General features: G+C 45.2%; 1 protein-coding gene across 6 annotated transcripts in view; it reads left to right on the top strand.

Moving 5' to 3' along the window:
• The first annotated feature begins 1787 nt into the window (after window positions 1–1787).
• The window catches only part of GATAD2A (GATA zinc finger domain containing 2A), a 112350-nt gene continuing 102022 nt past the window's right edge, over window positions 1788–12115 (top strand). For 2 of the 6 annotated variants that reach the window (XM_043535749.1, XM_037886090.2), the window contains exon 1: window positions 1789–2035. Coding sequence is in view for 1 of the 6 variants with exons in the window: in XM_043535747.1 (XP_043391682.1) it covers window positions 5487–5515 (29 nt within the window). In the remaining 5 variants the exon portion in view is untranslated. Of the gene's footprint in view, window positions 2036–5395; window positions 5516–12115 lie in introns of those variants that run through there. The other 4 variants (XM_043535747.1, XM_037886093.2, XM_043535744.1 and 1 more) reach the window with 4 other exon arrangements.

The following is a 12115-nucleotide window of genomic DNA, read 5'->3' as shown; positions in this document are numbered from 1 at the left end:
GCTGTCTGTTCTACATGGGTTCTTTATACTGCCCTCAACTCTGTAGTATCTGAGTGCCTTCCAGTAACACACCAAGCAACATGACTTGATATGTCACATGTGGTTTGTTCTCTCATCCTCTCTCCAGAGAGAACAACTGTGTTCAGTAAAGTGTTTTGTTTTGGGAAGGTTTGTGTTTTTTTCCATGTACGTGCTGCTCTTTATGTTGGGGAAGACAGAAGAAACGTGCCTTGCAGTTGGAGCAGAAGCTGGTGAGTTTTATGATGGTCTTTAGACCAGGCTTCTGTGTATGTGGTTAGATAGTGTGATTGTTGTATGGTATTGACACCAAAGGAATGCTCAACTACACTTACTGACACTCAGCAGGGTGCCTAAGGAAGGCATGCTAGCAGTTACTGGGGACTTGAAGAAATGGTACCTTAAACAAGATGAAGTCTTTATATAAAAGAATTGCTAGAAACCCTGCACAGTGGTGGCCAAGAGTCCAAATTCTGATCCAGTTCTATTTGAACATAACCTTACCCTATTGGAAACTGAGCCCCAGCGAGAGGAAGTGATTTGACCTGGGTCACAGCCAGACCATGGCAGAGTGTGGACCAGAATCCAAATCTCCTGACTCCCAGCCCCATGTCCCTTGCACTAGAGTAGAGTGCTTCCTCTTAAAATGTGTTTGAGGTGCGCCCATTCAATCGCTGGAAATGAGACAAACCAGATTGTAGGGACCAGCCAGCTCACTATGTGCCTCCCCACTCTCCTCCCTGCTCTGCCATCACTGCCCACCTGCCCCAGCACCCCCACCCTCCACACTGTCCCCCACCCCTGCCCAGCCACCCCACCCTACACCTTCACACCCTGTTCCCCATTGCCACCCAACACCCCCATACGTCTTGTCCTCCCAGCCCCTCACGCTGTCCAGCCACCCAACACCCCCATACGCCTCATCCTCCCTGCCCTGCCCCCAACACGGGCCAGCCGCCGCTCCCCCATACGCCTGGTCCTCCCTGCCCTGCCCCCAACACGGGCCAGCCGCCCCTCCCCCATACGCCTGGTCCTCCCTGCCCTGCCCCCAACACGGGCCAGCCGCCCCTCCCCCATACGCCTGGTCCTCCCTGCCCTGCCCCCAACACGGGCCAGCCGCCCCACCCCCATCCTCCACACTGTCCCCCACCCCTGCCCAGCCACCCCACCCAACAGCGGGTCCCCCACCTCCACACCCTGTTCCCCATCGTCACCCAACGCCCCGTGTGTCCTGTCCTCCCTGCCCGCCACCTTTGCTCCCCATTCCCCCCATGCAACCCATCCTCTTCCCCCCACTGCCCCAACACCCCCCCATCACAGCCAGCCACCCTCCAGTGCCCAACCCCCCCATCCTGCCTCCTGCCCTGACCTCCCCGCCCCCATCGCCGCCCCCCTGCCCTGCCCCCCCACATCCCCTTGTGCCCTGTCCTCCCTGCCCCCCACCCCAACAACCCCCTCCTCCATAGTGGCCTACGAGGATTAAACATCGCCAGTCCCGCCCCTTTTAAAACGAAGCCCCCCCCTTCTTTTGAGCCGCTATCCGCTTCCGGGTTTGTTCATTGGCTGATTTGGCTGTCGATCACCATCTACCGGGAGGCCGTCCTTTTCTCCCCCCCCCCCCCGACGCTTACGCGCCCCCCATCCCTAGCTGGTTGGTTGGCGGGATTATAATCTTGCCTCTTTATTGGCTGTCGTAGCTGTCAAATTTCTCCAGGGAGAGGCAGAGGGGCAGTCAGTAAAATCTGCCTAGCAACTGGTGTGGGCGGGAAAAGCGTCCTGAGGAGGTGACGGTTGGTAGCGCGCGCGCCACCCTGTGAGTCCCGCGCCGCCGGTGGCGCGCGGCGCAGGGGGAGGGAACCCGGCGCGAGGCGGGTCTCCCTGCGCGCGCAGCCCCCTCCTCCTCCTCCCTCCTCCTGTCAGTGGCCACCTGAGGGAGCCGCCTCCCCTCCCCCCACGGCCCCAGTCCGGCCCGGGCCCCGCTGAGGAGGAGGAGGCGGCTCTGAGGGGGCTGAGGAGAGTGAGTGGCATCCCCCACCCCCAGCAACTTGTGGGGCGCGGGGCGCGGGCGCGACGGGAAAGGGGGGCCGGGCTGAGGGAAAGGGGGTGCCCAGGGCTGAGGAAAGGGGAGCGTTGGAGCGGAGGGAGCGGCAGGGGGGCCGGTCTGGGGCCATGGGATACCGGGGGGCAGCGATGAGGGAGCGGAGCACCAGGATGTGGGGACAGGCCTGAGGAGGGGGGGGGGCGAAAGAAAAGGCGGGCCCCGAGGCTGAGGAGAGCGGTGGGTTAAAGCCAAGAGGGGGGCCGGCCAGGCCCGAGGAAAGGGACGGGGCGGGGGCCAGGCCTGAGGAAGTGCTGTGCTCAGGGAACCAGGAAGAGCGGAGGGAAGAGGAGGGGGAGGGGGAGGGAAGGGCACTCAGGAGGCCGAGTGCTGGGGGTGGGGTCGGTTCTGAGGGAGCCAGGGCTCCAGGAGTGGGGGCTGGGAGAAGGGTGGCGGGAATTCTGGGAAGATCGGCCTAAGGAAGCCCCAGAACTGGGCAGAGAGGCATTTCAAGGGAGAACAGAGCTCAGGAAGTACCAGGGACGTGGGCAAAGCTGGGGGTGGCAGTGGCAGGGAGGAGGTAAGGGTGCATCCTGGGAGTTGCCCGAGGGACACAGCCAGCAGAGGTAAAGACAGATCATTGGTGCCAGAGACATGGTTGGGGGCAGTATATGTGCCAAAGATGGGCATCTTGCGAAGAACTTTGGGGATAAGGCTGTGGTTTCGGAGAGGGTCACAGTCAGCAGCAAAGTGAGATTGAGTAGGAGGACATGCCAGAGGGAAGATTTATGATATGGGAAGAGAAGGGTGGATGCTGAAAATGGAGGGCACTTTTCAGGGTAATGAGACTGGCACAGGCTTCTGTGGCATGTTTGGGAAAGTGAGGTTTGCGGAAAGTGGCATGGTATGGACAGACTTGCATGACCCATACAAAAGCTTAAGAAGGGTGAATGCAGGCAATATGAGGCCACTTGAAGAAAGTACCTGCAAAATACTGGTTGTGTGTTGAGGAGTGCCAGATGGGATGAGCTCATGATGGGGTTTAAGATGGATGTGTTTTTGTGGGGCTGTTGCCAAAGATGGGTAACTGCACTTAAGTATCCATCTAGTGAAAAAATGGGTTAATTTCCCTCCTCTAATCTGACAACATCTCTCTTATTCCTTTGCCACTATCAGTCTTAATTTTTCTACTTTCTGCTGGTGTGTATCTCTCTAATACCTTTGGGGGTGATACAATATGTATACAAGACAAATTCTATACAAAATAAAGTTATATTGTGTCTGTGGTCTACCACCTTCTCACCCCTCAGCTATGGTTAGGAGAATGTTTATAGGTTGCTTTTTTTAAAAAAAAAAAATTATTAATTTTCTGTCTTGTATTTTTTCCTTCTATTCCCTGTCCTTGTAGCAGAACAACATTTCTCCCCAGAATAGCGTAGGGTAAAGCTAGTGAGGACAAAATGGAGCTGTTTTGGGTGCCAACTCAGAAAGGGGTAGAAGGGTTGTGCTCAGGTGATAGTTTTCAGTTTAACCCTAGCATTGATGTCAACTCAGCGTTTTGTTTGTCACTTTATAACAAATGACTTTTGGTCTGTATATGCAGTCTGTATACTTACATACATGTACATCTTTTTCTGTGATGCATATTGTAGCAGGTGCTATAGTTAAAAGAACACTCATCTTGAATATTTGAAAATGACTAGTCCTGTTTTCTGAGTGAGCATTGTTTAAACTGCATATCCTGAATTAAAAAAAAAAAATCCTTTAAGAAAAAAGTATAACTGTTTTTCTACTCCAGTGATATTTATTGAAGTTTCTTCAGTTTATATAGTTAGAAAAGGAGAAATTGATTATACAAAGGATTAATCAAATGTATTGTATACAAAGTGCTTTCAAAGGCACAAAATAAACTGAAAATACTTAATCCCTGGCTGGGATGATTTAGTTGGGGATTGGTCCTGCTTTGAGCAAGGGGTTGGACTAGATGACCTCCTGAAGTCCCTTCTAACCCTGATATTCTATGAATCCCCCCCCCCCCCCCCCCACCACCACCACCACCACAACCACAAACTTTTTAGTAATTTTAGTGTCATTTGCAACAGTAGGGGCAACGGTTTAATAAAAATGTCACTTTTTCCAATTGGACAGTGTCCCTTTTTAAGGTTTAGGTTCAATTTCCATTCTAACCTCTCTTCTCGTACCATGATGAATTTTTGGAGAGTTTTGAGACAATCTCATGGCATGCAAGTGTGAAAAATAACACACACGTTCCAAATAGTAACCAGTTAATCTACCTTACACTATAGTAGATTTATTTAACTGCTGCTGCCACTTTCAGATGGCAAAACATTTCTCTCTGCCTCTGAAACTGAAACTTTTTTTAAACCAAGCAAGTAACTCATATATATTTGTACATAATGTATTTCCCCTATTTCTGAAAAGCCACTTGAAAGATGTGAATTAGCTTTTATCTAGTAGAGTACAGTTCCTGACACTACAAAGCCTAAACCTCTTAAGCTACATGTACATTATGTAAAAAAACACTTTAGCCTCTTTATTGCAGCAAAAATTAAAGGGCAGTGCTAGATTTGGGAATAACCTGGAATCTTTTGCGCCTCTTTCAGTAGAGCTCAGGTGCATTGGACTCTAGTGCCTTCTTGTGCTTGAACTTAGGGAGTCAGTTAAGTCCCATTTCCAAAGGCTGGTAGGAAATTAAAAAAAGTAAGGGTGGGGGCATGTTAAATGGACCTTGGGTCTAATTTTGATCAATCTTAAAGGTGCAGTGGGATTTTGACAATACTAAAAATGTTTAGTAGCAGCATCATGCAGTGGAATCAGAATTCAGGTTTCTTGCTCACTAGACCAACATGGACTAGCATTACTAATCTTACCTAAAGAGAAGTAACTTGCACTTGTGATTGATTCATCTCTGCCTCAAACTTTGAGAAGTATTGATGGACTTCACAACCAACACTACTTAGTAGTAAGAAGTGTCTGCACAGAGCATTGTGGCCTAGAGTGAGGAAGAAAGAAAAAGAGAAAAGGAAGGAATCCCTCAGGAAAAAAAACTCGAAACAAAAATGTACTTGAGCCTGGCCGGGGGAGGTGCTCTCCATTCCCTTATAGGATACCAGGATTCAATCTTTTTTTCTCCTAAATAAGAGTGCAATGAAGGGTAGGGTTTTTTTTTTTTTTTTACTATTGACCTCTCTTTCACATTTTTGGCCTGATCAAGAGTATCTCATCTCACAGTCTTGGTACATTAAAAAGCTAAATGGATGTGGCATCCATGGGGCAGTGGTGAGGGTCACACTTTCTAAGAATAATATCCCTTTACAGGTCCACTTTGCACTCCTCTCTCCCACTGAGGAAGGCTGGATATACTTTTCTGCAAAGCCCACCAACACTGTTCCAAGCCAATGCAAGAGGGATGAGGACAGTTGAGAAGAATAGCTGCAGGTATCTGCTAATGCAAACAGGGGCTAATTGTACAAGAGTAGCTGGAGGTGTCCTTCCTCAAAGGTTCCTTGAACCCACAGAAGTACCAGTGTTGGGACAAAAGTTTACCTGCTTGCACCACTGTGCATTGCATTGCCATTAGCTTGCCCTCAGAATAAGGAAACAAAAATTTTGTGTTGGCCCCCGCTAAGTGCCAGAGCCACATCAACACAATCGGACAACCCAACTTGATTAAAAGGATGGTTAGCGTGACTTGGGGTTGTGTTGGAGTTGGAGGAGCACTTTCCCTCATATTCACTTTTACATTTACTTTAACTGAAGACTTCATGCTTTTCACTTCTTGAATTGTAGTTTTTAGTAAGACAGGTTTCTAGATTAGGGAAAGTCAGCAAATTAAGATCAGGTGTGAAACATGCTTATAGTGAACACTCCCCCAGAAACAGAACAGAGCACACATGGAACCAGAACTTCAATTTGTCTGCCTTTATTACAGTTTCATTTTAGAACATTAGCTACATAAGTCAGCCATGGCATCAATTCATCCTTTAGAATTCTGTTGTTTAAGGCCGATTCAGACAATTGCTGCCAAAGCTGCAACAGCAGAGGCACATGGGTAATTGGGGTGGAGGAGTGCCCTGCTAGTGACAGGTTGAAATGCTAGTATGGGGTCTAGTGCATTTGCTTCTTTGCTGCATATAGAATCAGTGGCTTTGTGCTAACAGCTGTTTGATAGCAACTTGAACCTACTAGATCATCAGGATGTCTCCACCTTTATTACTATTCTTGCTGGGGCATGTTGCAAGATTTTCTTTATTTAACAGTAACCTCTGTCTTTTATTCCACTATTTCTTGATACATTCCCTATTTTCCCCATTTTTCTTGAAGCTGAACCTCACTCTCCTAGATGACAAAGCATGAAAGTTTGAGGTAGGTGGTGGAGTAGTCACACAATCTTGGGCCTCCCTTCTCCAAACACGTAACTTCAAAAGGCCCAAATTTCTTGAACCTGTCATGCTGCTGCCACTATCATATAACAGAGTTTTGGCACTTATCAATTATGATGCCAATACAAAGTTGAGTGAGTCTTTATCTAACAACAAGTGTCAATTTTTAGAAGAATTCTTGGATATATAAAAGGGCTATGGAGACCTAGCAATAATTTACATGTGTATATTTACTGATAGAGTTGCTTATTTATATACATGAGCAATAACTTAACAACCATCTAAGTCCAAGTGTAATCACTTCAATTCATATTCATGGACCTGTTAGCTATCCAACAATTGATTTTATATAACCGAAATAGCTGGGGAAGTGAGAAATTTCCTTCCTTCTGGATACAATGCCAAGGATGTTAAATCTCTAGAGACCCAGATAAGAGCTCTGCTGTCCTTTTTTGGAATTATTAAACAAGTATAGAATTTATCCATTCAGGAGAACACTGGAACCATAGAATTTGATTGTCTTGTAACGTCTTCCTGTTGCACGATTTATGCCCTTTACAGATTCAGGATAAGACCTGTGTGGTAAGAGCTTCCCTCCTATCCGAGAAAAAAAACAAGGGTACTGTAGGATTTGATGATGCAGTACGTGGCACTCTTCTCTCACAGCCAACACCTCACCGTCCTATTAGGGGTAGTTTGTTATTGGAGGTATCATCTTTGGGCTGTGATGTAAATTAGAGATTCTGATCACATATGTGCAAATTCCCTGACACTTTTTATTGCAGCAGTAGGGGTGTTTGGCTTTGGTGTCCTGGCCAAGTTTCAACTTGGGTAATTACAATCTGTTTACCAAAGTCCACCTGTAGTTTCAGCTGGGTACAGTATTCTTCCTCTCTTCCTGGCCAAAACTTGTATAGAATTGCTGTGCTCTGTTAGACAGTCTATTCCACTTTCAGGGGAAATTCTTATGTATATGTTGTTTGTGAAGTGCTTATATAAAAATGTTGGGTAGACTCACAACTATCCTTGAGAATATGCAATGTCAATTTTATTATAATACACTTTGGACCTTACATATTTATAGAAAATATTCACTGTGCATTCATGGTAACTTTTCAACATTAAAGGAAGAGTTAACTGGGAAAAGTCAAAGGAAGCAGTGTCTTCATCTTTAAAAATATTAGTTTGTTTTAAATATGCTCTAACTAAACAGCTTATCAGAAGCTCTTAGTCACCTTTCCCATCTAAGACAGGAGCGCATGGCTTGAGAGACACTGACATGATTGTAATTACTTTTAAAAAAAACTTGTTTGCTCAAAATCAGACAAACAAAGAGAGGATTTTTATAATAAGTCCACAAGTGTCTGTAGTGCACCCTCTTACAATGTGGACATGACCCTCTTTAGTTAGATCATAGTTCTAATCTAATGCCTTGTTTTCAGTCACAACTTTTTGAAGCTTTCACTTTTGGTCTTGAAAGTGCTTTGTGCTTGGTCTCTAGCTGAAGATGGTTTTAGAGAAATGAGAGTAAAAAAGGTCCAAGCAGAGAGGAGAGCAGAAGGATATTTTTCTTCTCCCACTACTTATTTTTTTTAGAGTCTTATATCCAGAATAGTTTGGAGGTTGAAGTCAGACAAGGAAATAGTATTCCCTAAGGATCAGTGCACAGCTTTATCCTGGAAGAAACTGGTTTTGATTTGACATGTCCATTTTTTTGTTAAGCTCTGTTGCTGTGTATTTTAAAAGGAGGTTTGATTCCAGATGCATAGAAAAGATAATTGCATCCAACTCAGTCTCCCAGGTACTCCATACTGATTAAGAACCTTTTCCTAATGTCCCTAGGAAACAAAGGTTCTAGTAGAAGTAGCTGCAGCAAGTAGACATTGCCAGCTTCTCAACCAAGATGCCCCTTTTAGCCTAGGGGGATGTACAGATGGTTGAGGAAACTAGAAGTTTGAGTTGTGTACACTCGCTAACTCTCTGCTCTTTACAATTTGTTATTGAAGCCTGCCCCAATGGGAAAATATACTCCCATTTTACAAGTGGGGAAACAGATACGTTATGTGATTGACCCAAAACAATATAGGAAGTGAAAGACAGAACCCAGATCTCGCATCAACAGAACTACACACTCATTGCTATGACTTTAAATCGAGGTTAAGTGATGCTATCTGTGAGAAGGTATTCTCCCTTAGGAGTAGGGTGACCAGATGTCCCGATATTTGGGGCTTTTTCTTATATAGGCTCCTATTACCCCCCACCCCCGTCCTGATTTTTCACACTTGCTGTCTGGTCACCCTACTTGGGATGTGTTTGCAATGTTGATATCTAGTCTAAACCTTCTAAAAAGCAGAGATAGTTGAGGCCTTGCATATGCCCCTTCATAACTTTGAATATTCAAGGATAGAAAAGGAACTACATGATAACCATTCCTCAATTCCCTGTCATTGTCAGAAAGTCCCTCCCTCTTTAGTTGTGCCTTAAAAGGCACTGACAAATGTAGAGTTGTACTAGTTATTCTGCATTGTTGCAAGACTTCCACGCTTGACTTTAGTTCTGGGTCTAACTTACTGTAAGGTTATCCTTGTATTTTTCATCTTGCTACTTTTATCTGTGTAGCATTAAAAGAATGATCCCAATAGGAAGTCTGGGTGCAGATTGTCCCCATCTTGCTTGACACTTATGCCTGTCACTAACCAATAATTCCACTGCTCAGATTAATGTCCTGTTTTATGGTGTATGGTTTTTAATCCCTACATCAGAAGAATACTTTACATGTGCAGTCTGAGGAGCCAAACTGCCTGTAGCCAGCAATGTTTTTAGCAAAAGAAGAAAGCTTGATGCCTTGTTCAAAGTCATTGTATTCAAAGAACTCCAGAAGAAAGAAGAAAATTGAGTTACCTCTGACTGCATTTCTTGGGATTTCTACAGATAGGACACCCATTTTCACCAGATCTAATGTTCTGAATGGCCAGAACTCTTGACAAGTACAGAGTGCTTTCTTTGGACTCTCTATGGGCAAACGTGGCTAGCTGCTGCCACAGATCATCTCTACTAAGGATCCAGGGTGCCCTTGGATTGAACATAAATCCTAGGACCACCTCAACACAGTTTAGGAGCAGTTCTTCATTCCATATATACAAGTCCACTTACCTTCCAAACCCCCAAAAGAAACATATTCCCCCCACCCCCACACACACTCCAAGATATTCAGAAATCAATAGCTTGTGAGATACCAGTCACAATACAGCAAGGTCCTTCAGGAGATATGCCTTCCTGCACCCTATATGACAGACTGCTAGACTTTAATGGAGGCTTTTGCAGGTCTGGTTAAGGATAATGTACTAGCAACAATGCCAGCATGGAATGAATAGCAACTATGTCCTAAAGATTCAGGACACTCACTGGTGACATACTCGGAGCCTGTAAGGGATCACATCTGAACAATTTCAATTCAAAGTGAGATCCTGAGTCAAAATTTCACAAGTGTATTGAAACCATACAATCTGATGGACTTTCAAAGCCTCTTTCAAGTCAGGAGCAGATCAGTCCAGCGTCATTTGCTACATCAGTCATAGGCGGGGGAGTACATTAGTCTTGTCAGGAGATGGTCAAGGTTTTAGGCATGGTGTCTGCAGTGCAGGGCCAACATTGCCTCTGCTTCTTCATGTTGCTGAAAAAAGACATTTCAGCAAGGAAATACACCAACCAGCCCACTCAGTCCCTCAAGGACACTACCGTTATGTCTTTCTTCTAGGGATGGAGTAACCCACAAATGGAGCTTCTTCCTCATGAAAGAGGATGCAAAGTACAGTCACTTTTGCTCCAGACCTGGCAAGAACTATGGATTCCTGACAGTATTGTGTGTATCTTTTCTCCATTACTTCATATTCAAAGGATCACAAAGAACAAAAAAGGATAAGGCCCATGCGATGATTGTAGCTCCAGCTTGGATATATTCATATGGCTCTCAGAGCACTTGCCTGTAAGAGTGGGAGCTCCAATTGCCAGCTCTCCCAGATTTTCTATTGCAGGATCAGGTTCTCTATTTACATCCCAAATCTCTGAACACAGGTGCATAAATGCTGGATTGTTAGTGGATTATGAATGGACATTTCTCTGAAAAATTAAATCTTTGAGTACAAAGTGTTCAACAAAGAACAATGCATTCAGGTGGAAATGTTCATTACTGGCCTCAAAAGCAGCAATAAAGAACCTCCATACAGGATAAAAAGAAAAAAGGAGTACTTGTGGCACCTTAGAGACTAACAAATTTGAGCATAAGCTTTCGTGAGCTACAGCTCACTTCATCAGATGCATACCGATGAAGTGAGCTGTAGCTCACGAAAGGTTATGCTCAGATAAATTTGTTAGTCTCTGAGGTGCCACAAATCCGCCTTTTTGCGAATACAGACTAACACGACTGCTACTCTGAATCCATACAGGATGTGGTCCTTGTTGTTAGCATGTGCCCCCTCAGTCTTCTCCAGACTAAAACCCCAATTTTTTCAATCTTCCCTCATAAATCATGTTTTCTAGACCTTCACTCCTTTTTGTTGCTCTTCTCTGGACTTTCACCAATTTGTCCACATCTTTCCTGAAATGTGGCATCCAGAACTGGACAGTACTCCAGTTGAGGCCTAATCAGTATGGAGTAGAGCGGAAGAATTACTTCTTGTGTCTGGTTTACAACACTCTTGCTAATCCAGCCCAGAATAATGTTTCCTTTTTTGCAACAGTGTTACAATGTTGACTCATATTTAGCTTGTGAGCCACTATGGACGTCACATCCCTTTCTGCAGTATTCCTTCCTAGGCAGTCATTTCCCATTTTGTGCATGCGCACCTGATTGTTTCTTCCTAAGTGGAGTATTTTGCATTTGTCCTTATTCTTATTAGCATTGCTTGTCAGTACTTTAGAGACTTTTCTGTAGAATTCATAGCATTCAAAGCACATGCCTTTCAATGTATTAGGCTTTACCTAAACCATACACCCTTTTCAGATTCCCCAACTATTTAATTCTGCTCTATCATTACAGCAAGAAGTTCTAGGTACAGTTTGGTGAAAGGGTATACAAAATGGTAGAGTTATTTGTGTGAGAAGGATGAAGTATTGGAGCATAGTTCAGTGTTTCTCAACCAGGGATACACACAGTCCTGTGAGTATGCAGAGGTCTTCTAGGGCAGGTTCTCAACCTTTTTCTTTGAGCCCCCCCTAAAAACTCCAGGGCCCACCTGTGCTACTACAACTGGTTTTCTGCATATAAAAGCCAGAGCTGACAGAGGGTAGCAAGCATGGCAACTGCCTGGGCCCTCCGCAAAGCTAAGCTGCTCAGGCTTCACCGTCAAGCCCTGCTGGTGGTGGTGGGGCTCAGGGTGGCAGGGCTTTAGCTTTTTGTCCTGAGCCCTAGTGAGTCTAAAGCTGGCCCTATTTGGCAGCCCCCCCCAGGGGGCCTCGGACCCCAGTTTGAGAACTGTATTTGAGGGAGTACATCAACTCATCTAGATAGGTGCCTAGTTTTAGGACAGGCTACTCCAAAAAAAGCACTTGCAAAGTCAGTACAAACAAATGTCTTACAATTACTTCTTTTCAGTGTACAGAGCACTATAATTTGAGTACAATTTCTATTCTAACTGATAGATGGTAAGAGAGTAAG

This window comes from Chelonia mydas, chromosome 25, assembly GCF_015237465.2.
Source record: "Chelonia mydas isolate rCheMyd1 chromosome 25, rCheMyd1.pri.v2, whole genome shotgun sequence".
In the NCBI taxonomy this organism is placed as follows: domain Eukaryota; kingdom Metazoa; phylum Chordata; order Testudines; family Cheloniidae; genus Chelonia; species Chelonia mydas.
The sequence above is the reverse complement of the archived record's forward strand: the minus strand, read 5'-3'. Positions and strand labels throughout refer to the sequence as shown.